The 25,855-nt window shown below is 43.3% G+C and overlaps 2 protein-coding genes and 1 long non-coding RNA gene across 12 annotated transcripts in view; 2 read left to right on the top strand and 1 right to left on the bottom strand.

The window, feature by feature from the left end:
• The window catches only part of LOC145506319 (olfactory receptor 4A47-like), a 162,726-nt gene extending 149,979 nt beyond the window's left edge, over positions 1-12,747 (top strand). For 6 of the 9 annotated variants that reach the window (XR_014053800.1, XR_014053790.1, XR_014053811.1 and 3 more), the window contains one exon: positions 10,444-12,747. The gene's annotated coding sequence lies outside the window, so the exon portion shown is untranslated. The remainder of the gene's footprint in view (positions 1-10,443) is intronic. The other 3 variants (XR_014053798.1, XR_014053809.1, XR_014053827.1) reach the window with 1 other exon arrangement.
• LOC145506786 (uncharacterized) overlaps positions 1-25,855 on the bottom strand; it is a 107,803-nt gene that overhangs the window by 31,433 nt on the left and 50,515 nt on the right. For both annotated transcript variants that reach the window (XR_014054336.1, XR_014054338.1), the window contains exons 4-5: positions 18,247-18,816; positions 16,341-17,511 (exon numbers count right to left, since the gene is read on the bottom strand). This is a non-coding gene — a long non-coding RNA (uncharacterized LOC145506786). The remainder of the gene's footprint in view (positions 1-16,340; positions 17,512-18,246; positions 18,817-25,855) is intronic.
• On the top strand, positions 16,592-20,867 carry LOC145505885 (nuclear pore-associated protein 1-like). The gene is made up of 2 exons (XM_081489078.1): positions 16,592-17,505; positions 18,240-20,867. The coding sequence occupies exon 2, from the start codon at positions 18,259-18,261 to the stop codon at positions 20,779-20,781; it is 2,523 nt and encodes an 840-aa protein (XP_081345204.1). The 5' UTR covers positions 16,592-17,505; positions 18,240-18,258; the 3' UTR covers positions 20,782-20,867.

Raw genomic sequence — 25,855 nt, forward strand, 5'->3', positions numbered from 1 at the left:
TTCCTCAGTGATCAGTGCAAAGAAATAGAGGAAAACAATAGAATGGGAAAGACTAGAGATCTTTTCAAGATAATTAGAGATAGCAAGGGAACATTTTATGCAAAGATGGGCACAATAAAGGACAGAAATGGTAGGGACCTAACAGAAGCAGAAGATATTAAGAAGAGGTGGCAAGAATACACAGAAGAACAGTACAAAAAAGATCTTCACGACCCAGATAATCACGATGGTGTGATTACTCACCTAGGGCCAGACATCCTGGAATGTGAAGTCAAGCAGGACTTAGGAAGCATCACTACAAACAAAGCTAGTGGAGGTGATGGAATTCCAGTTGAGCTATTTCAAACCCTGAAAGATGACACTGTGGAAATGCTGCATTCAATATGCCAGCAAATTTGGAAAACTCAGCAGTGGCCACAGGACTGGAAGAGGCCAGTTTTCATTCCAATCCCAAAGAAAGGCAATGCCAAAAAATGCTTGAACTACTGCACAATTGCACTCATCTCACATGCTAGTAAAGTAATGCTCAAAATTCTTCAAGCCAGGCTTCAGCAATACGTGAACCGTGATCTTCTAGATGTTCACGCTGGTTTTAGAAAAGGCAGGGGAACCAGAGATCAAATTGCCAACATCCAAGGGATCATCAAAAAAGCAAGAGAGTACCAGAAAAACATCTATCTCTGCTTTATTGACTATGCCAAAGCCTTTGATTGTGTGGATCACAATAAACTGTGGAAAATTCTGAAAGAGATGGGAATACCAGACCACCTGACCTGCCTCTTGAGAAACCTGCATGCAAGTCAGGAAGCAACAGTTAGAACTGGATATGGAGCAACAGACTGGTTCCAAATACGAAAAGGAGTATGTCAAGGCTGTATATTGTCACCCTGCTTATTTAACCTATATGCAGAGTACATCATGAGAAACGCTGGGCTGGAGGAAGCACAAGCTGGAATCAAGATTGCCGGGAGAAATATCTATAACCTCTGATATGCAGATGACACCACCCTTATTGCAGAAAGTGAAGAAAAACTAAAGAAAGTGAAAGAGGAGAGTGAAAAGTTGGCTTAAAGCTCAACGTTCAGAAAACTAAGATCATGGCATCTGGTCCCATTGCTTCATGGCAGATAGATGGGCAAACAGTGGAAACAGAGGCTGACTTTATTTTTCTGGGCTCCAAAATCACTTCAGATGGTGACTGCAGCCATGAAATTAAAAGACATTACTCTTTTGAAGGAAAGTTATGACCAACCTAGACAGCATATTAAAACGCAGAGACATTACTTTGCCAACAAAGGTCCATATAGTCAAACCTATGGTTTTTCCAGTAGTCATGTACGAATGTGGAGAAGGCAATGGCACCCCACTCCAGTACTCTTGCCTGGAAAGTCCCATGGACGGAGGAGCCTGGTGGGCTGCAGTCCATGGGGTCGCAAAGAGTCGGAAACGACTGAACGACTTCACTTTCACTTTTCACTTTCATGCATTGGAGAAGGAAATGGCAACCCACTCCAGTGTTCTTGCCTAGAGAATCCCAGGGACGGGGAAGCCTGGTAGGCTGCCTGCCGTCTATGGGGTCACACAGAGTCGGACTTAGCAGCAGCAGCAGCATGTGCGAATGTGAGAGTTGGACCATAAAGAAGATTGAACACTAAAGAACTGATTGATTTCATATTGTGGTGCTGGAGAAGACTCTTGAGAGTCCCCTGGTCAGTAAGGAGATCAAAGAAGTCAACCCTAGAGGAAATCAATTCTGAATATTCATTGGACAGATTGATGCTGAAGCTGAAGCTCCAATACTTTGGCCACCTGATGCAAAGAGCTAACTCACTGGAAAAGACTTTGATGCTTTTGAAAGACTAAGGACAAAAGGAGAAGGAAGCAGAGAATGAGATGGTTAGATAACATCACTGACTCAATGGACATGAATTTGAGCAAACTTCAGGAGACAGTGGAGGACAGAGTAGCCTGTCATGCTACAGTCCACGGGGTTACAAAGACTTGGACATGACTTAGTGACTGAACAACAACAGCAACAACAAGCATTGTATAACACTTCCAATTTTTACACTGCCTCACCAATACTTAGTGTGGTTGGACTCTAATTTTAGCCATTCAACAGGTGTGCAGTGGTATCTCCTGTGGTTTTTTTCTTTTAGCTAATCATTGATTACATTGAGCAACTTCATGTGCTTATTTGACATCCATACATCTTCTTGGCAGGATCTCTTTTTAAATATTTTTGCTCATTTTTAAAAAAATTTTCTAATTATTGAGTTTTGAGTTCTATTTATGTTACAGATACAAGTCTTTTCAAATTTGTAATTTGAAAACGTTTTCTTCCAATCCCAATCTGTAGCTTTTCCTTGATTAATAATGTCTTTCAAAGATGACACTTAATTTATCACTTTTTTTCTTTTATGGATCTTGTTTTTGGTGTCATCTCTAGGAAATCTTTGCTTAACCAAGGTCAAACAGATTTTGTCCAAGTTTAACAGATTTATGTTTTGATCTATTTTTAATTAATTCTTTATATGGTGTGAGGTAGGGATCAAAACTCATAGTCTTGCATATGGCTATCTATGGATATTACCCATGTACTACATGTTTCTAGCACCATTTGTCAGGAAGACTATCCTTTCTCTTCTAAACTGGCTTTGCACCTCTTTTGTAAGTTAATTGTGTTTATATGTGTGGATATGTTTCTGGGATTACTTGATTGACCCATGATATCTGCCTTTTGGTTATAATATATCCTTTTGCTGATTTCTTTTCGCTTGCTCATTTAAATAGTCTCCTCACCATTTTACTGGACATACCTAGGTATACCTGAAATGCATTTGGTAAGTCGATGGAATTTGCACTCAAACTTGAGTGCAAAATTTCCAAAGGTATTTTTGAAATGTTGAGATGAAAAACTATGTATTCTACAACCTTCCTAATTCAATCCAATGTATGCTAACCCATCCCTAGAAGCTATTTTTGCACATGTATAGGGCTGTAGAGTCTGCGGAGTATGTGAATGGTATATGCAGGCTATTCTAAAAGATCATTATAGGAGGCAAAGGGAACATTAGAGAAAATAGGTGGGGAAACTCATATGCCAACTGTTAAAATATCTCAAGTTTTTTTTTTAACATTTACATTAAGATAAATAAGCAAATTATTATAAAATAAAACACAAAATTTAGAGAACATTTCAACATGCTTATTTTGCCAGATGCAACAAGATACTAGGAACAGACAGAAGAAATTTCTAGAACCATCCTGTCTTTTGTTTTTCATCACCATAGGGTGATTGGTTGTATTTTATTCAGTGTATTGTACATGTGGGTGTGAATAAGATGGAACTTGTCTCAAAAACAAATGAGCAAAGAATATATGTTGCCAACTTGTCTAAAATATTTTTCATGTTCTGACTCATTTTTCTTTGTATTGGCATTTTAAGATATTTTGGGTTTTGTTTCTTTAATTTGACTACTATAAAAATCTTGATAACTTAAGTAAAATCTCATGAGAATAATATAAACAACTGTAATGGAAAGTGAAAAGGTGATAATAGCAATCAACACTGAAATATTTCTTGTCAGAGTCCTTTATCACTTAGAATAGTCACAAATTCCATATAAATTTGACTTTTGGACCTTTAGTCTTTACTTTAGTGGAATAATTTCTTTTGAGAAGAGATTTCTTTCTCTTTGCCTATTATTTCTTTGCAAGTAAAATAATTAATAACCATACTTTGATATGATTATCTTAGAGTGGTGTAGAGGACGATAATTATGCAACTATATATTAATCTATGGGTTCAATGAAGTTTAAAGACTTGATGTTTGAATCTTGTGGAATGTAACCCCCTTTTCCAGAGGGAAATGAACATGTACATGCACTTCTGTCGTTTAAAATAAATCAACACAGGGTTATAGGGGCACCTCCTATTCCAGGCATGGTGAGGTACAGGGAAGAGGAGCAAGAGATATACCCAACTAAGCCTGAATATATTGAGAATTAAGATGAAAGCCTAAGGGGCTTCTCTGGCAGCTCACTGGTAAAGAATGTGCCTGCCAATGTAGGGGACCTGGGTTTGATTCCTATCTGGGAAGATTCCACATGCCGCGAAGCAACTATGCCCCTGAGCCACAACTACTGAGCCTGTGCTCTAGAGACTGGGAACCACAACTCTGAGCCCACATACCACAGTGACTGAAGCCCACACACCCTCGAGCCCATGCTCCACAACAAGAAAAACCACTGCAGTGAGAAGCCCACGCACTGCAAAGAGAGGAAACTCTACATGCCACAACTAGAGAAAAGCTTGGACAGCAATGAAGACCCAGTACAGCCAAAATATAAATATGATTATTAAAATAAAAACATTAATGGTAAAATAATTTTTTAAAAAGATGAAAACCTAAGATGGAAGTGAAAATGTCACCTAGAATTAAGGATACACTTAGGCTGAAAGTGAACATACTGAAAAAAGATGCAGAAAATGCTAAAGAGTTCACAAAAAAATCTATTAGAACTAATAAACTTAGCAGTTTGTTTGCAGAATACAAAATCAGCATACACACATTACTTGCACTTCTGTACACTAACAATTAACAATCTAAAAAAAATCAGGAGAACAATTTCATTTATAATAGTATCAAAAATAATAAAATATGAATAAACTTAACTAAAGACATGAAAGACTTGCACACTGAAAACTACAAAATGTTATTGAAAGAAATTAAGGAAGACATAAATGGAATGATATACCATGTTTACGAATTAGAAGACTTAATATGTTAAAATGTCTATATTACACAAAGCTATCTACATTTTAATGCAATACCTATCAAAATAACCTATTTTTTTCAGAAATAGAAGAAATTAGTCTAAAATGCATATGTAACCACAAAGAACCCTCAATAACCAAAGCAATCTTGAGAAAGAAAAACAAAGTTGAAGACCTCACTTTTTTTTTTTTTTTAAATCAGGTTTCCTTGTTATGCTGGGTTAAAAATCTGAAGTCCCTAAATGTCCAGAAATAATCCTCCCAAATGTATGTTTTAATTCATTCTCAGTGGCAGGGCTTTCCGTGTCTCAGTGGACTGAGGGATACTTCCATATCTATAGCTTGGACTTCTGTTACTGACATTGGCTTAGGTCTCTCAGGATCTTGGCTGTTCTATCAGTTTATCAAGTCTTTCGTGAATCATGCTTTTAAAGATTTTAAAGAGTTACTAAGATTCAATCTGAGATTACAGCATTATGCCCACAATTTAAACAATCTCAAAAGCAAGCCAGTCCCCACTCCTAGAATAATGAAACTAGGTACATTTTCATTCCCAGAAACCAGTACAGAAATTATCAAAGAACATAGCAGAAACTCAATGGCATTTGAAAGATAAAGTCTCTTTGATTTTAGCCTCACTAGGATGTCCATTAGTCTGTGCCATTTATCTGAAATTCCTGACCTGCAAACTTAGAACCAGGAGGAATTTTCTGGCCTAAGGTTGATTGTTCGCTATGAATTTGCCATGTGCAATGCACAGCCCTGAGCACCTATCACACATGGACTTTTGAGTTATCCTTCCTCTTTGATGATCTTGTTCACACTGCAGTACTGACCTGATTATGGGTTCTATCCAGTAACATTATACCTCCAGTTATGATGTGTAGATTCTACGATCCTACGGCGCCATAGCCATTTTCACTGCCTCTGGCTGTGGAACTGCACAGACCAAAGAAGCCTGCCTTTTAGAGAACATTTCTTTCTCCAGTGTAACTGACAAATTCCATGTCAGTTTGGATCCACATGTAAAAGGATTAACTTGAGCCTATGGTAACCATATGTGTCAATGCTGACAAGTTCTGTAAAATATACTTTCCTTACAACTAAGTCTTTGTCTCAGTCAAGCCTGCTTGGGAAAAAACTACCTGAAGAGTAAGCCAAGGTGAGCAGCTGCCTGAGTATTTCCTGCCCTGTAAACTCCTGCCCACCCCAAAGTTAAGAGCCAGGTAAAGTTCTCTGTATACTAAAGACCCTCCAGGTGCCCTATTCATTCTGCTCCAGTTATTCACTCAGCCACCTGCAATTCCCTAGGGCCCCTTTTCTTTATGCCAGACCTTTACTTAAGTGGCTTGACAGAAACAGCCACTCCTCCATGCAATAAACTGCAGCCAACTGCCGAGTCTTATTGTTGGTGTAGTGGGTTGAATGGTGACCCCCCAAAAGGATATATTCATGTTCTAATTCTTAACTGTTACCTCACTTGGAAACAAGGTCTTTGCAAGTTTCATTAAGGATCTTGAGATGGGATTCCCATCCTGTATTAATCAGACGGGTTCTTAATATGACGATAATTGTCCTTATTAAACAAGAAGGGCAGAGGGCAATTTGGACCAGATGAAAGAAAAAGATACAGACACACAAAGGGAGTGAAAACAGAGACTAAGTGATGCGGCCTCAAGGCAGGGAAGCTACTAACCACCAGAGGCTCAAAGAGACAAGGAGTGGACTCTCCCCTAGAACAGCTTTAGGGAGGGCAGCCCTACTGACACCTTGATATCAGACTTTCGACCTCTAGAACTGTGAGATAGTACATTTTTATTATGTTAAGCCTCCAAGTTTATACTGATTTGTTATAGCAGGTACTGGAAACTAATACAGCATACATTAAAACTTTTCTAGACTTCAGCAGTTAACTGCATAAGCCGAAGTATTTTCAAATAGTCAAAGGTCCCAACATCCCACCACACATTAAAGACCAAGGCACAAGACTACCTTGCATGGAAGCACCAAAACATTTCCACGTGGACATTTTCCTCTCCAAAAAGTCTGCTCCTTTCTTTTTATTTCTCAGTGTTTCCAGGTAACATATCAAAGGATGCATTTGTGAAAGTACAACAGGTACAACACCTTAATTACACCTAGGTATGGAGTTAATTAAGAAACAAGATAAAAGAGCGAAGATGGAGGTCAAAATATTCCTGGTACTGATCTAACCCTGGCTTAGAATCCAGTTTGAATGAAATGACCCCATAACTGAACCCCAGAAATTACTAGTCCATAACTGAACTAGTAATACACAGGATGACAGAAACAGAAGACACCAACTCTCACTCTCAAGGGAGAGAACAGAATTAGTTAAGACAAACAGGCCCACTTAATTCTTTTCAAGCTTCCTATATAAGTCACGTGATCACCCTAGGGTGGAATAAGAAAAGAAGCAGGGCTGAAATTACCCTAAGATCTCTCTTGACAGGATTGAAACATAAAGATGGGAAAAGACCATTCCCTCACTCCCCACCACCACCACCCCCAGCGTTAAAAAATAATAACCTACATTTACAATGTAAAACAAGTCAGAAACTACTTTAGTTTTGATTTACTCTTAGTATTACTAATAGCTAATCAGGAGCCTCATGCAGAAACATCTTGATTAGTTGCTAATAAAACTCTTTAGAGGCAGAGCCCTCCATATGCCTCAAAGGGAAGATGTAGACCTCTTATGCATTAGGATTTTCTCACCAAAAAGTCACACAATGTCTTTACTATTCCAGCCAAGTATAACCTAGCCCTACCCTCATTCCTGCTTTACTTGGATTAGCAATAAATATATAGATGGAAATAAAGAAGAGATATCGGGTAGAAATACATTAAATGGTGGGTAAAACATTATAAGTGGAGTCAAGTACCACCACCATTCACTACAGTAAAAGTGAACATTCAGCACCAACAGTAATATTTTTTCCTGTTATGTCTGGAAAATGATAATAAGTCATAGGTACCTACCTTTTTAAGTTTATTCAAATCTCATTTTTATATTAACTACTGCATAACAAGTAACATGCTAAAGCTGCAGCAATAGATGAAGAAAAGGTAGTCCCTGGCCCCAAGGAATGTTGCCCAGAAGAAGCCCGAGATATGTAAAAAATCCAACTACAATACAGTGTAGCAAGTGCAACAATCAGGTATGCAAAAGTGTAATGGGAGCAAAAAGGAAAGTGTGATCACAACACTAAACAGAAGACAGCACAAAAGAGATAATATGTAAACTGAGTTTTGACAAATGAAGTGGGTTTTCCAGGTGCCCAATAGGGAGGAGAGAATTCTTGAAGGAGGGAAAAGCATAATTCAAGATAGTGAATTGTTCATATAATCCTAGAAGAAAAGCAGGGAACAACAGAAGAAATACTTGGATACAGGCATCATGAATATTTGTATGTTTCATTTTGGCAAAACCACTGTAATGGAAATTTTGAAGATCAGCTCTAGAGGGGATAAACAGAACTAGTAATTACTGCAGAAAACACTAGAACCAATTTCTACTATAATCTACCAAAAAGAAGCAAAACTATTTCAACGACAACACAGTATCACAGAAAGGGCTTGTTGTTGTTTGTTTTTTTTTTAGTGTATTAGGTGTCACTTAAAATTTTGACTCCATACTGCACTTGCTTTGGGATCTTGAATAACACTCATAACTTCAGCTAGTCTCACTATAGTGAGTGTACGTGATTACGTACATCTGTACCTGCACCGCAATCTTAATGCAAACTCAAGTTCAGGTCCAAGCCTAGGTTCTCTGTGACTCCTCCTCTGGTTAATTCAAAAGCTATCTCTCTCTTCCTCATTTGGCTTCTCTATGGAAATATCATAAGAACGGCTATGACTTCTTGGTGTCTTTTGTTGTCTGTTTTTTAAATTGAAGTATAGTTGATTTACAACGCCATGTTAGTTTCAGGTGTACAGTTCAGTGATTAATTTATCTATACGTCCTTTATCAGATTCTTTTCCATTAATAAGTTATTACAAAATATCGAGTATAGCTCCCTGTGCTATACAATAGATGCTTACAGGTTATCTGTTCTATGCCTTCTTTGAATTACTGTAGCGCTTGTTGTCTGTATCATTTACATGTTTCAATCACGTTATGACTGAAAACAAAAAATTTGTATTTGCCCACACCCTGGCCCTTACTTTAAAAATGTATTCATTTATTTCATATTCATTGGCTACATTCTAGACACCGTGTTAGTTGGTGGTTCCAGATGTTAGTAAAATATAGACATTCCTGATCAGAAGGTCACGGTCTTTGTGGGAAAACAAACAAAAATAAACAATCTGTGTCTTAAACAGACTTCCCAAAGAGAACACACCTAGTTGGTACAGTAAATACATGTATCACAGATAAATGTATCAATAGTTATTTGGTGTTAATAACTTCAAATAACTGCTTTTCTATTTTGAAGAAATGATGGCTATATTTCACCAGGAGCTCAGTACCCCTCTGAGACTAAGGGCTTCACTTCCATCCTGACTCACCACATTGCTTTCTTATATGAAAATATACAAGTCTGTACGTACTCGCTATTAAAAGGATTATCTGGCGTGAATTTCTGACAGCATGAAGAAAAACTCAAGAGGTTCAGAATTTTAGTTCTGAGATGCATCCAGAAGTTCAGATGCCTTAACTCAACTTGCTTGACTGGAAAATGGAGCTGTAAATCTCACAAGATCAGATGATCTTTTAAGAATTTCAAAACTTCCTGCTATTAATTAGAAATCTTAGAAGAATAGCTTCTTTTAAAATACACTGATAATATGCTTTACAGCTTAATATCCGGCAGCCTATGTTCAGTTAAGTGAGCTTCGGGAAAGAAGGAAACGTGTGGTTTAGCTGCATTTACTTTGGAGCCTCTCTGGTCAAAACATCTACCTCTGTGCTCAGCCATCTTATCATTTTTTTTTTTTAATAAATTTATTTATTTTAGTTGGGGGCTAATTACTTTACAATATTGTAGTGGTTTTTGCCATACATTGACATGAATCAGCCATGGGTTTACATGTGTTCCCCATCCTGGACCCCCCTCCCTCCTCCCTCCCCATCCCATCCCTCTGGGTCTTCCCATTGCCCCAGCCCTGAGCATTTGTCTCATGAATCGAACCTGGAATGGTGTTCTGTTTCACATATGATAATATACATGTTTCAATGCTATTGTCCCAGAACATCCCACCCTCATCTTCTCCCTCAGAGTCCATAAGACTGTTCTATGCATCTGTGTCTCTTATTCTGTCTCGCATATAGGGTTATCATTACCATCTTTCAAATTCCATATATATATACGTATTAGTATACTGCATTGGTGTTTTTCTTTCTGGCTTACATTACTCTGTATAATGGGCTCCAGTTTCATCCATCTCAATAGAACTGATTCAAATGTATTCTTTTTTAATGGCTGAGTAATATTCCATTGTGTATATGTACCACAGCTTCCTTATCCATTCGTCTGCTGATGGACATCTAGGTTGCTTCCATGTCCTGGCTATTGTAAACAGTGCTGCGATGAACATTGGGGCACACGTGTCTCTTTTAAAACGGAGGCAACTCTAAAAACATAGTTACATAGATGGTGCACAGCTTCATGTGTCATTGTCTTCATTTGTTTCAGAATACCAATAACATCGAAGCTATTACTGCAAAGAGTGGGATGTTATTTGGTGTCATCTAGTGCAACTCTCTGAAAGAGATGGGAATACCAGACCATCTGACCTGTCTCTTGAGAAACCTGTATGCAGGTCAGGAAGCAACAGTTAGAACTGGACATGGAACAGACTCGTTCCAAATAGGAAAAGGAGTATGTCAAGGCTGTACATTGTCACCCTGCTTATTTAACTTATATGCAGAGTACATCATGAGAAATGCTGGGCTGGAAGAAACACAAGCTGGAATCAAGATTGCCAGGAGAAATATCAATAACCTCAGATATGTAGATGACACCACCCTTATGGCAGAAAGTGAAGAAGAACTAAGGAGCCTCTTGATGAAAGTGAAAGAGGAGAGTGAAAAAGTTGGCTTAAAGCTCAACGTTCAGAAAACTAAGATCATGGCATCTGGTCCCATCACTTCATGGGAAGTAGATGGGAAAACAGTGGAAACAGTGTCAGACTTTATTTTTGGGGGGCTCCAAAATCACTCCAGATGGTGATTGCTGCCATGAAATTAAAAGATGCTTACTCCTTGGAAGGAAAGTTATGACCAACCTAGACAGCATATTGAAAAGCAGAGACATTACTCTGCCAACAAAGGTCCGTCTAGTCAAGGCTATGGTCCAGTGGTCATGTATGGATGTGAGAGTTGGACGGTGAAGAAAGCTGAGCGCCAAAGAATTGATGCTTTTGAACTGTGGTGGTGGAGAAGACTCTTGAGAGTCCCTTGGACTGCAAGGAGATCCAACCAGTCCATCCTAAAGGAGATCAGTCCTGGGTGTTCATTGGAAGGACTGATGTTGAAGCTGTAACTCCAATACTTTGGCCACCTCATGCGAGGAGCTGACTCACTGGAAAAGACCCTGATGCTGGGAAGGATTGGGGGCAGGAGGAGAAGGGGACGACAGAGGATGAGATGGTTGGATGGCATCACCGACTCGATGGACATGAGTTTGGGTAAACTCCGGGAGCTGGTGATGGACAGGGAGGCCTGGCGTGCTGCGATTCATGGGGTCTCAAAGAGTCGGACACGACTGAGAAACTGAACTGAACTGAATAGTGAAACTCTGGAAATAAAGACAAGGAAAGGGGTCTAGAATAACTACAATTTTCCTGAGAACACAATTATTTTATGGTAAATCTGGGACAAGAATCCTGATCTCTTTGATCCCACTCCATCCTTCTATCACTGGGATCTGAACAATCCAGAGAAATAAATGTGCTGTGTTCTATGTAACTGGTGCAGGACTTGGCAAGATGGGAATTGTAACACTATGTATGAAGAGTTATCTGGAAATTCTTAAAACTAAGTAAGATACATCTCAGGTATATAGAACACTATGTTTTATGAAGATAATTCTGTGGAATGAACAGAACTGGTAACTGAAGTGTGCGTGCTGTGCTGCAGTTTCAAGTAGGTAGGGTGAATTCTCGTTTTCTGGTACCTTGAAGATTCCACTCCAATATACACATTAAAATGAAATTAACATTTGAACTGTGTTAGTGCTAAGTCTCTTCAGTACTGTCTGACTCTTTGTGACCCTATGGACTGTAGCCGGCCAAGCTCCTCTGTCCATGGGATTTTCCAGGCAAGAATACTGGAACGGGTTTCCATTTGCTTCTCCAGGGGATCTTCCCAACCCAGGGATTGAAACCAGGTCTCCTGCACTGCAAGCAGATTCTTTACCATCTGAGCTACCAGAGAAGCCTTAGTAGCTCAGATTTGAACTGGGTCATATTTAATTCTGCAGGGTCCTTTAAGTCAGAAAAATATTCCATGTATCATTTAAGTTGTGATTTATTTTTTGTCTTGATCTTTAATTTCTAAAAGTCTTTCCAAACAGAAAACAGAGGTTAGAAATGGTATGTGGGAGGCTTTCAAGAAGAAATAAGCTCATTTCATTCAGCATGAAAATTAATATCCCAACAAACTCTTCATTGCTAAAAGTGTCCAAAGCTGCTAGCTTCATCTTGTAGCTAAGGCATCTGAAAGAATCATGCTAAAAGACTCCTAATCACTCAAATGTCCCATATCTGACTCAGTAAGTATCAGTATACATTGCGGGTATTTTTCTGAGTGACAGAGAACAATATCCTGGCTGAATATCCCTCTGCCATGACACAGAGATGATGGTCTCAAACTATTTTGAAGGTGTTGGAATCCACGTTATCCATTACTAATATTAACGGAGGACAAAACTTAATATTCTCTTTGCTTTGTATTTGTTAAATCACTTCTTGCCTTCATTAAAATGGATGGCCCATAATTGAGTTTGTAGTATGTGTATCGTTGGAAGCTGAACACATGTGTGTTGGTTTTATTAATGTCACAGATTTCTAGGGAGGGTATACTCAAAAACTAAGTCTAGTTTCACAGCTGCAAATAAATTATGATATAATTTTGAACAAATTAAGCTCATAATAAAGGAAAGATACTGATACTTACAATAACCCTGTCCTTGAGGGGCTCTTGTAAAGCACTAAATAAAGTAATACAGGCATGCACACATTCATAGATTTTCAGTGATATCTGTGCACACTTCAAAAGAACTCTACACAATACATTATAAAAATCTTGATACTGTGTCCCTAGTTCGCAGCTCGCTCATTAAAACTATCTAAATTAACAAGACCTTATCTATTGGGATAGCTATCAGAGTATTCCAAATTCTACTTCTTGTAGTACCCTGCCCCAACCATTTGCCTTCCTCTTTTCATTAGCCCTCAATCCAGAAGCCCTGGAGATTTGTTCATTAATTTATGTACGTATTTAGTTATGTGGCCAATTTCTTAATCCCTTATCAAATTTCAGGCACCATTCTTCAGTATGTTTTATAGGTTGATGACACAGCAGTGATCAACATAGATGAATATACCCTCTCTCCAACTGAGGGGGTAGACAAAAATAAACAAGCAAATATAAAACTATAAGTATAAACATGTAAATAAAAATTAAATAGATGCATAGAATAACTAGAATATCAGGTAAGTGCTAGAGAAAAAACAGAAAGCATTGTAGGGAGATGGAGATGGCTGATAGAAGGCACCTGCCACTTGAAATTAAGTAATAAATGAAGGCTTTATGAGGAAGATAATAATTATGAAGGAATTTAAGGTGGTTGTGGAAGGGAGCGAGGTGCATATCTGGGGAATGAATATTACCAGCAGAGGGAACAGTCAGATGGAAAGAGAAGGAGGCAAAAATATGCCTAGGGTATTCAAGGAACAGAAAGGATGTCAGTGTGTGGGAAATAGAGTGAGCAAAGTAGAGAGGAGAAGGAACAAGTCAGGGAGGAAACAGAGGCCCAGATTTCTAGGCCTGTGGAGACTTTGCTTTCTGCTTGGAGTAAGTCACTGAAGAGATCTGAGCAATAGGATCTGATTTATGTTTTAACAGGATCTCTCTGAATGCCCTGTTGATTAGAGACTGCAAGAGAGTAAGGACAAGCTCCGGAAGACCAAGAGTTGACTCAAAGACATGATTTACTCAAAAACGCACCTCTTAGTCAGTGACAATGTAGAGCAGGGACTGGCAAATAATTGCTCACAAATCATTGTGAGCTCAGCTTGTGTTTTTATGACCGGTGAGCTAATACTGAGCCTCACATTTTGAAAGGCTGCTGAAGAAAGAAGAGGAGAAGAAGCTACAGCAACTGTATATGGCCCACCAAATCTAAGACACATATTTAAAAATCCAGAAAATGTTTTCCGACACCTGATGGAAAGCATCTGGCGGGTAGTAGGTCCACAACAAAATTGGGAGGAGGAATACATGAGTGAATTAGGTGCTGAAAATATTGTAAAGTGACAAGTATCAGGAAACATTTACAGCTTCACCTTCAGAAATTATGTTTTCATTGAACTGTTGAAAAATACAATCTAACTTTCAAAACAGCAAATCAGAAGGCATCTTCTCACATAAGCAAGGTCAAGTAAAATTGAAGTAGCAATAAATCAATAACAAAAAACATTTTTATGGACTTTTAAACTTTAGAAAGTGTTTGTATGTTCATTATCTAACGTAATCCTCAAATAAATTCCATGAAATAGTTATTATTTTCCCATTAGAAATTACCACATACTAAGTCCTTAGTGATTGCCCAAGAAAAGCTGAAATCTTGAGTGTTACACCTATTAATGTCAAGGTTTTTTTTTTTTTTCCCCCTATGGGAATGCTGGATGCTAAAATTGACAGGGATTTTCAGCTCAAGATGGCAGACTAGGGCACATATTTACTTTCTGTTCCTTCTGAAACCATATTTAAATAAAAGTGTAGAAATACCAAATTAATAAGCTAATAAAAGCCAAGAGGTTGTGGAAGTCATCAACTACAGAAAGATTTCAACATATTTCTAGAAGGCAAAAAATGAAACAGAGTGATGAATAAAATAATTAAGGAAAGATTGTCCTAAGAGGGGTCTGCACAAAGCCAGTCAGCTTTTGGTGAGTTCTGGTTATGGTAAAGGGCAAGGAAAGAAGAGGAGCTGAAAAACAAGGAAATTAAAGTTATTTTAGGGAAAAAAAGTTACTTTAATGAGCTCCAAAGATCACTCAGCCTGCTGCCATATTAATACATGGATTACAATGGATTGTTGGTAAGCAAAACAAGAAAACAAAGAAGAAACAAAAATCAAGAGATTGTTCCTTACTGAACTCGTCTCAAACAAGATCAAGGAATTATGGTTAAATGCCACGGCTGTAAATCATTTCTGCTCCTAGAGAGGTCAGATAGGGCTCATGATATTTCTCGCTTTTTTCAGACATAATTTAGGTCTGAGAAAAACTTATTGTGCCCTCCAATCTCAAATCTTATTGGGGATGGAAGTCCAAATTTGCTTTGACATACTATAAAAAGAATCTCAAGGGCAGAGGGCAAAACTTATTTATAATATATGAATTATGTCATGTTATTTTAAAGAGATTTTAAACTAAAATATATAAATAAAATTTCACTGATCAATACAGTTCTGGGTTCTGAAACCTCTACATGTCACATGCCTGATGTGTAACACACAATGTGTTACAGGAGAAACACAGGAGAAAGAAAACACTCCAATGAAGTAAGCCAAAGAAACAAGATTCAAACTCGATAAAGCCATGTTAGACTAGGATTTTCCAGTTCTTTCCTATTATTTTGAAGCTTCTACCTTGTGAATAATAACATGTTTCCCTTGTCCTAGACACCCAAGAGTGCTTCTTCTCTCCTGGGCATAAGAATCTCGAGAATTATATATGGTAGTAAAGAGTGGACCAAGCTGACATGCTCACAGTGACCAAATTGTACCTGACTATTTTAAACTGACACAGTGATCCACTATGAAGCTACAATAAATGATGTATTTACTTTCTAGACATGAAAGGCAACTGCCTTACTGAAAATAACTCCAGGAAGGCCAGAGAAATTGGCTTCTAATTCATACGGGATAATTCACTGGTAAATTTCTTTCAGGAAAGCCCACGATTTATTTAGACTATAATCTTTACATATCTGGATCCTTCAAACTAGACCAAAGGGAAAACCTCCGCTGGTGCTATGCTGACAACTGGTGGTCCCTAACCTGCATCTTCTGAGATCAGAACCCAGTGCGGTAGGTGATCAATTCATGAATTGAGCAAAAGAAAACCTTCTACAGGGTAGAATATAGGCTCATTATAGGTATGACACTTAGGGCTAAGTGCCATAAGGAGTACAAGAAAAGAACAGTAACACATGAAGCATGTATGACAAGGAGGCACCACAGTCCAGAGCAGGCTTGGTTCAAATCCTGGCTAAGCCATTACCATCTGCACACCCTGAAGAACAGTATAAGGTTTAACTGTTGTACCAAATTTCTAAAAAGAAGTGAAGAAAGAGCCTTACCTGCCAAGAAGGGACGTTGTGGGGTGCAGCATCTGGCCAGGTGAGGTCTCTGCATTCTCTGCCGGCTGGTGATGATGGCAGAGGAACAGCAGTGGAGAAAGTGGTCCTGGCTCCAGGCCTCGCAGAGAAGCTGGGGAGGTCCCCCATAGGTGCTGGACCACCCCTCCACAGGGTGGGTGGCTCCTGCACTCAGCTTTGCACAGGCCTCTGAGACCCAGGCAGGGAGGGGCTGGCCAATACACATGCAGGCACCAAAGGGGCTGCATGATGAGATGCTAGACAGGATGAGCTCTGGAGGAGGAAGCCCCCACAGTCCTGAACAGTCTCTGCGTGGTGGCGCCTCTGGTGCCAAACACCTGCACCCACAGTGGGAAGTCTCAGCTGCTAGAGAGTCCGGGAGGGGCCCCGCCCTTTGCCCCGGAGTTTGCCCTCTGTGATGCGTATACCATGGACATGTCACAAACGCCAGGCTGAGGAATCGTTTCTCCAGTGCGTGTTTGACCGCGATAGGAGTCAGAAGCTAGGGAGACGCTCTCCCAGTTTCACACTCTATTCTCGGGGCGTTTGGCGCACAATCTGTCCTATATGGGCAATTTACTGTGTAAATTTGTTTCCGCGCTCCACCGCCGGCACCCGCTGGGCCATCGCTCACTGGTTTTGCCCTCTCGGGTTGCCATCACATCTGGCCGGGGCCACCCCGCTGCTCCAGCTCCTGCTTTACACCCCGCTGCTCCAGCTCCTGCTTTACACCCGGGTCGTAGGCTGCTCAACCAGGATCGAGTGCCTTTATCATCCAGCTTTTACATCGCGCCGAAAAGGCACTACCCCATCCAGCAGGCTGGGTACTCCCGTGTGGGCGTCCTACCCCTGGTGAACTTGAAGGACTCGCCGAAGAAGCAGCCCGTCTTGTCCACTCGTAATTCCATGATGTTCGGACCTTCGAGAACTGTCAGAATTCCTCCACCGGGGCGCAAAATTATTCTCCTGCGTTCACTACCTGAGCTACCTGCTTGGGTCGTCGAGGCTGGGAAGCTGGTACCAACCAGTCACCTCCTACTTCCTTGCGCAAAAGAGAGTGAGGCGAAGGTCCAAGAAGAACACAGGGAAGGCACGACAAAGGAGGAAGGTCACACAGAGGCCGAAGGAGAGGACAATGGAAAGATAAGTCCATCTCAGTAGAACCGGTTGAAATGTATTTTTTTTAATGGCTGAGTAATATTCCATTGTGTATATGTACCACAGCTTCCTTATCCATTCATCTGCTGATGGACATCTAGGTTGCTTCCATGTCCTGGCTATTGTAAACAGTGCTGCGATGAACATTGGGGTACACGCGTCTCTTTCAATTCTGGTTTCCTCGGTGTATATGCCCAGCAGTGGGATTGCTGGGTCATATGGCAGTTCTATTCCCAGTTTCAACCGGTTCTACTGAGATGGATGAAACTGGAGCCCATTATACAGAGTGAAGTAAGCCAGAAAGAAAAACAACAATACAGTATACTAATGCATATATATGGAATCTGAAAGATGGTAACGATAACCCTATATGCGAGACAGAATAAGAGACACAGATGCATGGAACAATTTTATGGACTCTGAGGGAGAAGGTGAGGGTGGGACGTTCTGGGAGAATGGCATTGAGACATGTGTATTGTCATATGTGAAACAGAGCACCATTCCATGTTCGATGCATGTGACAAGGGCTCAGGGCCGGGGCAATGGGATGATCCAGAAGGATGAGAGGGGGAGGGAGGTGGGTGGGGGGTCCGGGAAGGGGAACACATGTAAACCCATGGCTGATTCTTGTCAATGTATGGCAAAAACTATTACAATATTGTAAAGTAATAAAAAAAAAAAAAAAAGGAGAGTTAAAAAAAAAAAAAAAAAAAGAAAGATAAGTCCATACCGCAACGGGGATATGACAATGACATCTAGGCCCCAGGAGACCAGCGGGGTCCTCGCGTCCTTCCAATGCAGTCCTGAGCCTCCAAATCTCCTTCCGGTGCACCCAGAAGGCAACTTTAGTGAGAAAGCCCAGGTGTCTCGGATGAACTTTTCCTCCGAAAGCCCCGCCATCTGCTCAGACGGCACTGCTGGAGATGGCCAGCCTCCCTTGCAGCCTGGCCCCCTGGCCACGGTGCTCTCTGCCTCAAGTCCGTGCTGCAACCTGCTGCCCGACAGGCCAATAGAAGAAGTGCTGGGTGAAGACCACCGACCCAGCTCCCCTGACTCACTGATGTCTGGGAAGGTGCTGCAGCGCGAACAACCTTCAGACACCCCACGGAGAAGCTCTTCTTCCCTGGGATTTGCCAGCAGTAGGCACCACCGCAAGCGGAAGATGCCCCCGCTGCTTTTTCTGCCACTGCCGCCACTGCTGCCACCACTGCCACCACCGCTGCCTCTGCCGTGGGGTCGCAGTGACCTTCCCCCACCTCCGAAGCTTCCAGGCATGACTCTTGCCAGAAACTGGGGCACCCTGAAACGAAGCATGGAGCGACATCGGAACAAAGTCCTGAAGGATACAAGGAAGGCCATGCGACGCCGCAGTGCCCCTCCGCCTGCCCCAGGGACCGCAGGCTCCCTGGTTCCGGTCAGTCACATTTTAGAGGTCCCTCCTACTACCACTGACTTGGCCGACCTGTCCTCCAGATTCCCCAATCTGGCTGGCCTTCCACCTTACCTGACACCTTGTATGGATCAGGAGGCAAGACACACAGACCGTGTTTACTCTCATTCTGCTATTTCTGCAGATTCTCGTCTTCCTCCAATTTTCAATCCCATTGTGGGAATAACGCTTAAGGAGGATGGAGGCCCTCAGTGTTCAGTCAGAGCAACACCACCTTTTATTTCTGACCTCTCCACACCTCTGAGCACCCCAACCCTCTCCTCCCAGCCACCCTCCTACAAAAATGAAACCCCAACACCCATGTGTGTAGATTCTCCCCCTCCCTTATACTTACTCACCCCTCTTCCAGACCCTCCCATCGCTCCCCCTGTTCTAACTGACCAGCCCATCACTTCTACTTCAGTCCCTTTTACCACCACAGTCATGGCATCTGCAAGTGTGACCTCCCCGTCTCCTTCAAATCCGGGCATCACTGACATGGACACTACTCCCCCTGATCAAGCTGTCATTTTTCTGTCTCCCCCAGGTATTTGGGTGGAGCAGACACACATTGCACAGAGACCAGACACCACCATCCCATTTGTGCCGATGGTCCCCTGCCGCGCTTCAATTTTTAACTATCCCTTTGACTCCCAAACCAACCCTCGGCCCACATTTGTGACCACAGATAAGCAGCAAAAAGCCTCTGTATTCCCCAGACCCCCAACTGGGGCTCCGGCTGCCGTCTTCCCCGGGCCCCAACCTGGGGATCCTGCTGCCGTCTTCCCCAGGCTCCCATTTGGGGATCAGGCTCCCGTCTTCCCGGTGCCCCCATTTGGGGATCAGACTGCCGTCTTCTCCGGGCCCCAACCTGGGAATGCGGCTGCCGTCTTCCCCGGGCCCCAACCTGGGGATCCTGCTGCCGTCTTCCCCGGGCCCCCACCTGGAGATGCAGCTGCCATCTTTCCCCGGCCCCCACCTGGGGCTCCAGCTGCCGTCTTCCCCGGGCTCCCATTTGGGGATCAGACTGCCGTCTTACCCAGGCCCCCATTTGGGGATCTGGCTCCCGTCTTCCCGGTGCCCCCATTTGGGGATCAGACTGCCGTCTTCCCCGGGCCCCTACCTGGGGATCCTGCTGCCGTCTTCCCCGGGCCCCCACCTGGGGATGCGGCTGCCGTCTTTCCCCGGCGCCCACCTGGGGATCCCGCTGCCATCTTCCCCAGCCCATTTGGGGCTCCGGCTGCCGTCTTCCCCGGGCCCCCACCTGGAGATGCAGCTGCCATCTTTCCCCGGCCCCCACCTGGGGCTCCAGCTGCCGTCTTCCCCGGGCTCCCATTTGGGGATCAGGCTCCCGTCTTCCCGGGGCCCCCATTTGGAGATCAGGCTCCCGTCTTCCCGGTGCCCCCATTTGGGGATCAGACTGCCGTCTTCCCTGGGCCCCCACCTGGGGATGCGGCTGCCGTCTTTCCCCGGCCCCCACCTGGGGATCTCGCTGCCATCTTCCCCAGCCCATCTGGGGCTCCGGCTGCCGTCTTCCCCGGGCCCCCACCTGGGGATGCGGCTGCCGTCTTTCCCCGGCCCCCACCTGGGGATCCCGCTGCCATCTTCCCCAGCCCATCTGGGGCTCCGGCTGCCGTCTTCCCCGGGCCCCCACCTGGGGATGCGGCTGCCGTCTTTCCCCGGCCCCCACCTGGGGATCCCGCTGCCATCTTCCCCAGCCCATCTGGGGATCCCGCTGCCGTCTTCCCCGGGCCCCCACCTGGCGCTCAGGCTGCCGTCTTCCCCAGCCCCCGATCTGGGGCTCCAGCTGCTGCCTCTCTTGGCCCCTCCATCTAAGGCTCTGGCTGCTGTCTTGCCCAGCCCCCCATCTAGGTCCCCGGCTAATGTCTCCTTTGGTCCCCCATCTACGGCCTTGGGTCCTGTGTTCCCCAGCCCCACTATCTAGGGCTCCAGCCGGTGTCTTCCCCATCCCTCCATCTACGGTTCCGGCCGCTGTCTCCCCTGGCCCCCCATCTACAGCTTTGGGTCTTGTCTTCCTTGGCCCCCTCTCTAGGGCTTTGGCTGTTTCCCTCAGTCCCCAAATTATGGCTTTGGGTCCTGCCTCTCCCAACCCCCATCTATGGTTTCAGTTCCTGTTTTTCCCAGTCCCCCACCTATGGCTTTGGCAGTTATCCATGCTCCAGCAGATGGCATCTGTACAAACGTTAAACCAGTCTTTGACATCGATGCTATGGATACAACACCTCTTTCTCAGATTTATTTTTCAGTCTACCTCTGACTCCAAGGAGAACCACTACCCATATCACATGCTATTGTTGGTTCTGAGAACACAGCACCCAGTGGTGGCAATGCCTGGACCCAAGCTTCAACTTATTTACCTGTGGAGTTGGTCAACAGAGGTACCCACGTTTTCAAGCTTCACTTGGACCCAGAACTCACCATTCAGCCCACATCTGGGGCCAACAATAGGGAGAAGCCTGACAAGTTTATTCCACTGGGAAACCCATTAGTCCTAGCACGAGATAAAAAGCTAACCTCTTCTGCAGTCCAGCCACCCAGAGGAAACATAATGGATTCAGGTTTGCCAGATCCCCTGTCTGCCACAATCATCATCAACATGCAGCCGGCCTTTGTCTACAACTCCAGTATTTTCCCCAGGGATGTATCTGCTATTTTGGAGTGTATACCACAGTGCCTGGTACTGGAGACAGTAGCTTGCTGTCTGCTAGTACCACATCAGGCCCACTGTTGATGGGATCTGCAGTCTCTATGGCTGGTGGGAATTTGGGGGTTGGTGTGAATGCCCTAGGCCTCACTTATTCAGATGCATCTGGCCCAACTAACTTTTGGACAGAACTGTGTGGGGCACCCAGCACCACTTGTGCTCCTACTGTGGGCCAGATTACCTGCGGGTCATCTCATTGCAGCATGGCTGCTGCAGTAGGAAGGGCAAGCCACCATCCCAGCATCCAGGCACATATCTGGTTCCAACTTGAATCCAAATGCCTGGGGTCTACCTGAGCTGAAACCAGGTGGTAGAGTGATGGCAGGGGACACCAGCATCCTTATGGTTAGAGGTTGGGGTGTTACCACTTCCCATTGCTGCACTCAGGACCCACATGAATGTAGAAAATCTACAGTTACAAATCCCTTCACCATGGAGAAGAAATTTGTGTTAAGGGACAAGTCAATTTCCACTTTCCACCAGGGCAACACTGCATCCATTCGATTTGAAAGTGTGAGACCCACCCCTGGCTTGGAACCCACTAGAAGTTCCACCTTATTTCCAAACACAAGGGGCCTACCTGTCCAAAATCCAAGTGGTGGTGGTACAGGAGGGAACAACATCATTCCCAGGATTGGAGGACCTGGTATCCACACTTCCCATACGTACAACTGGGGCCCACCTGGCCAATACACCATGAGTGGAATAGATGGAAGGAGCAACATCTCATATAGGATGGGAGGCCCCAGTGTCAACACCTGCCATTGGACTCAGAACTCTTATATGCAAAGCACAGAGGGGGCGATGGGGGACAGCACCACACCTGCTATGACTGGGTACACTTCTAGTGTTCCATGCATACAAAGCACCCGGGCCTCCCCAGCCCAAACCCAGGAAGTATGATGGGGGATAGCACCATATATATTTAGAGAGGAACTTCTATGCTCAGAACACCTGGGACCCCAACTCAGGGCACCCCTCTGACTTTGGAGGAGCACAGTGTTGTGTTTAGCGGCTCCTGGTCAGGGAAGCTGCATCTGTGCTCTAGGTCTGGTACTTTCATCACCTGCCCAGGATTTCATTGGAGCATCAGCAAACTCCTTTCTTCTGTGAAGAAACTCAACAGATAAAGAGCAGATCTTGTTCTGCAGATTCTGTGCAACGATGAACGGGCTTTGCTGGAAAACGACTCTGCCCATTTAAGTGAAACTGTTAACCTGCTTTCTTCTACAACGAGCCAAACGACCACACACTCAGGGGTGTGCAGGAGTATGTGTGTGTTGTATGTGCATGGGTGAGGAATGTGGGTGTGTGTGTGTTGCAAGGTTAGAAGCAGATGAGCCCAGCTCAGAACTAGATACCAGACTTGAGAAGTTCCATTTGGAGGATGAAAAATAACTTGCATGTATCATCAACTGTGCCATCCCTGGTTTGACTGTAAACTTGGCCGACCCAAACTTCTGGCTATTTTCCCTACACTTGGAACTGGCAGGGTGCCCACAGCAGTCTTTAGCTGCTTCTTCTCCCCCTATCCATTTGCCTCAATGGGCCCTTATCTTTCCTAGCTTTATGTACAAATATATATATATGTAATTTATATATAAATAAAAACTTATTCTTGTTAATCTACTACTGTTTATGTGTCTTTACTCGTTGATATTGATGTGTTGAGGCAGACTTGAGGTTGCAAAATTTTCTGGGTCCCAGTGACTGGGATGAGGAGCTGGGCACACATTATGACCATGTGTGCTGACTCCTGAAATCTGTTTTGAGTGTAAGGAGTGACAATCCAGGAAGAACTAAGGTCCAGAGGAGGGAGAGACAGGGTGACTTATCCTTACTTCTCTCTGTCTCTCTCTCTCTCTCCCCCCACACCACTCTAACCACACTAGAGTCCAGATAATCCCTGATGTGTGAGGAGGAAACACACTGTATGATTTTAGTTTTTGAAAATGTTTAAACGTCTCTTTTGTGCATCTTTTTTTTTATCCAGTTGAGACTTAGGCCAGTCATCTTGGTATATTCCCACTTCACCCAGAGAGGATGGATTTTGTATCCAGGTTCATGTGTCTGGAAAACAAAGGAAGAGTCCATGCCTGCTCTGTAATTGTTGAAAATTTAAGTTTACTTCAAGTTTATCATACTGCTTAAAGTATCAGAAAAGTTCTCTTTAATAACTGGCTTGGCTCTGAGATAGGCTGCTAAAATACCAAACATAAGAGTTATAACTGTGTCCAGTTCTTGCATACCCTAGAGTTCTGTTGGGCCTCCAGGTTCAATAAAAGCAAAATTCCTGACTCTAGGTAGCCTATCTTCTAGTCAGAGGGGAGAACAGAAATCTATGTAAATTATCTGACAAGTTGGTGGTGTGGTTTAGTTGCTAAGTAGTGTCCGACTCTTTGCAACCCCAGGGACTGTAGCCCACCAGGCTCCTCTGTCCACAGGATTTCCCAGGCAAGAATACTGGAATGGGTTGCCATTTCCTTCTCCAGGGGATCTTCCTGACCCAGATATCGGACCAGGTCTCCTGCATTACAGGTGGATTCTTTACTGACTGAGCCACCAGGGAAGCCTAGTAACAAATGTAATAGAGATTAAGCAGTATATGGGGAATTGACCTTGTGGGCAGAGAAACAAGGTTTTCAAGTTAAACAGTAGACAGGATAAGTCTTACTGGGAAAGTGGAATTTGAACAGTGTAGGGGAAGGCAACTGAGTCAGATATCTGAGGAAAAAGCATTCCAGATAATGGGAATAACCTCTGCAAGGCCCAGAAGAAGGATACCAATGTCCTCAGGGAAAAGCTAGCAAATAATGTGGCTGGAATAGAGTCAGAAAGTGGGAAGGGAGAAGAGAACAGGAAAGCAGGATGGAGAAGATGTGGATTGAATTGTGGCATCATTATTTATTGATTGTGTGATCACAAAGTTAATTCAACTTTCAAGTGTTTCAGTGAAATCAGTGATCTTCCTATGGCCAATTTACCTCACACGAGTAAAGGAAGGATAAAATAACACAGGGAAATGAATTATAAGCCACTGTTACTATTCTATACATAAAGACAGACAGACAGAGACAGATATAGAGAGTTAAGACTGAATTCTTTTGTCCCTTTCCAGAGATTCATATATTGAAGCCCTATCCTCTTATGTGTGATAGAATTAGGAGATGGAGTTTTTAGGAGGCAACTAGGTTTAGAAGAGGCCATGAAGGTAGAGCTGTCATGATGGGATTAGCTCTTCTAAGAAACAGAAAAAACACTAGAGCTTTCTCTCTCCACCATGTGAGGAGGACTACAGCAAGAAGATGGCCATCTACAAGCCAAAAATGGAAGACTCACCTGGAAGTAGATCTGCCTTGATCTTAGACTTCCCAGAAGTGTGAAATGTCTGTTGTTTAAGCCACTCAGACTACGCTATTTTGTTATAGCAGCCTGAGCAGACTAACACAGGTAGGTAAGTAGGGAAAGGATGATTGATAGATACATAGATGGAGATAGAGCACGTATATGTATACTTAATGAATTACTTCAAATGTCTTCACCAGGCAATTCAAATAGGAGATTCCCATTTCAAAGGGAGCATAAAAGTGCTTGCTTTCATGAAGTACACAGATGGAAAAACATGGTAACTCCAGCCTAAAAATGCATAGCACTGAGCCTAATGCAACATTTCTGAGATTGCTGCTGCTGCTGCTAAGTCGCTTCAGTCGTGTCCGACTCTGTGCGACCCCATAGACGGTAGCCCACCAGGCTCCCCCGTCCCTGGGATTCTCCAGGCAAGAATACTGGAGTGGGTTGCCATTTCCTTCTCCAATGCATGAAAGTGAAAAGTAAAAGTGAAGTCGCTCAGTCGTGTCCGACTCCTAGCGACCCCATGGACTGCAGCCTACCAGGCTCCTCCGTCCATGGGATTTTCCAGGCAAGAGTACTGGAGTGGGGTGCCATTGCCTTCCCACAAAAACAACACCATCACAGAGAGGCCTACAGCCTCCTCCCGGCACCCTGCTGCCTGATTCATTTATTCTAAGTTGTTACAACTCCAGAGGATCAAAGCTCCTGCTCCCTGACTTCAGAGACTCTCCTTCCCTTTGTTGTTGCAACTGCCTCCCAGAAGCAGGGCTGAAATCCAGTTTGCTTCTAATAGTTCCACACCTCTCAGCCATGCCGGGCAATATTACCAGAGAC

This window comes from Giraffa tippelskirchi, chromosome 1 (genome assembly GCF_054371585.1).
Source record: "Giraffa tippelskirchi isolate mGirTip1 chromosome 1, T2T-mGirTip1v1.2.pri, whole genome shotgun sequence".
Taxonomy (NCBI): domain Eukaryota; kingdom Metazoa; phylum Chordata; class Mammalia; order Artiodactyla; family Giraffidae; genus Giraffa; species Giraffa tippelskirchi.

Bases quoted from the DNA above. Each gene is read 5' to 3' on its own strand.
- LOC145505885 (XM_081489078.1), top strand. From the start codon at position 18,259: ATGACAATGACATCTAGGCCCCAGGAGACCAGCGGGGTCCTCGCGTCC.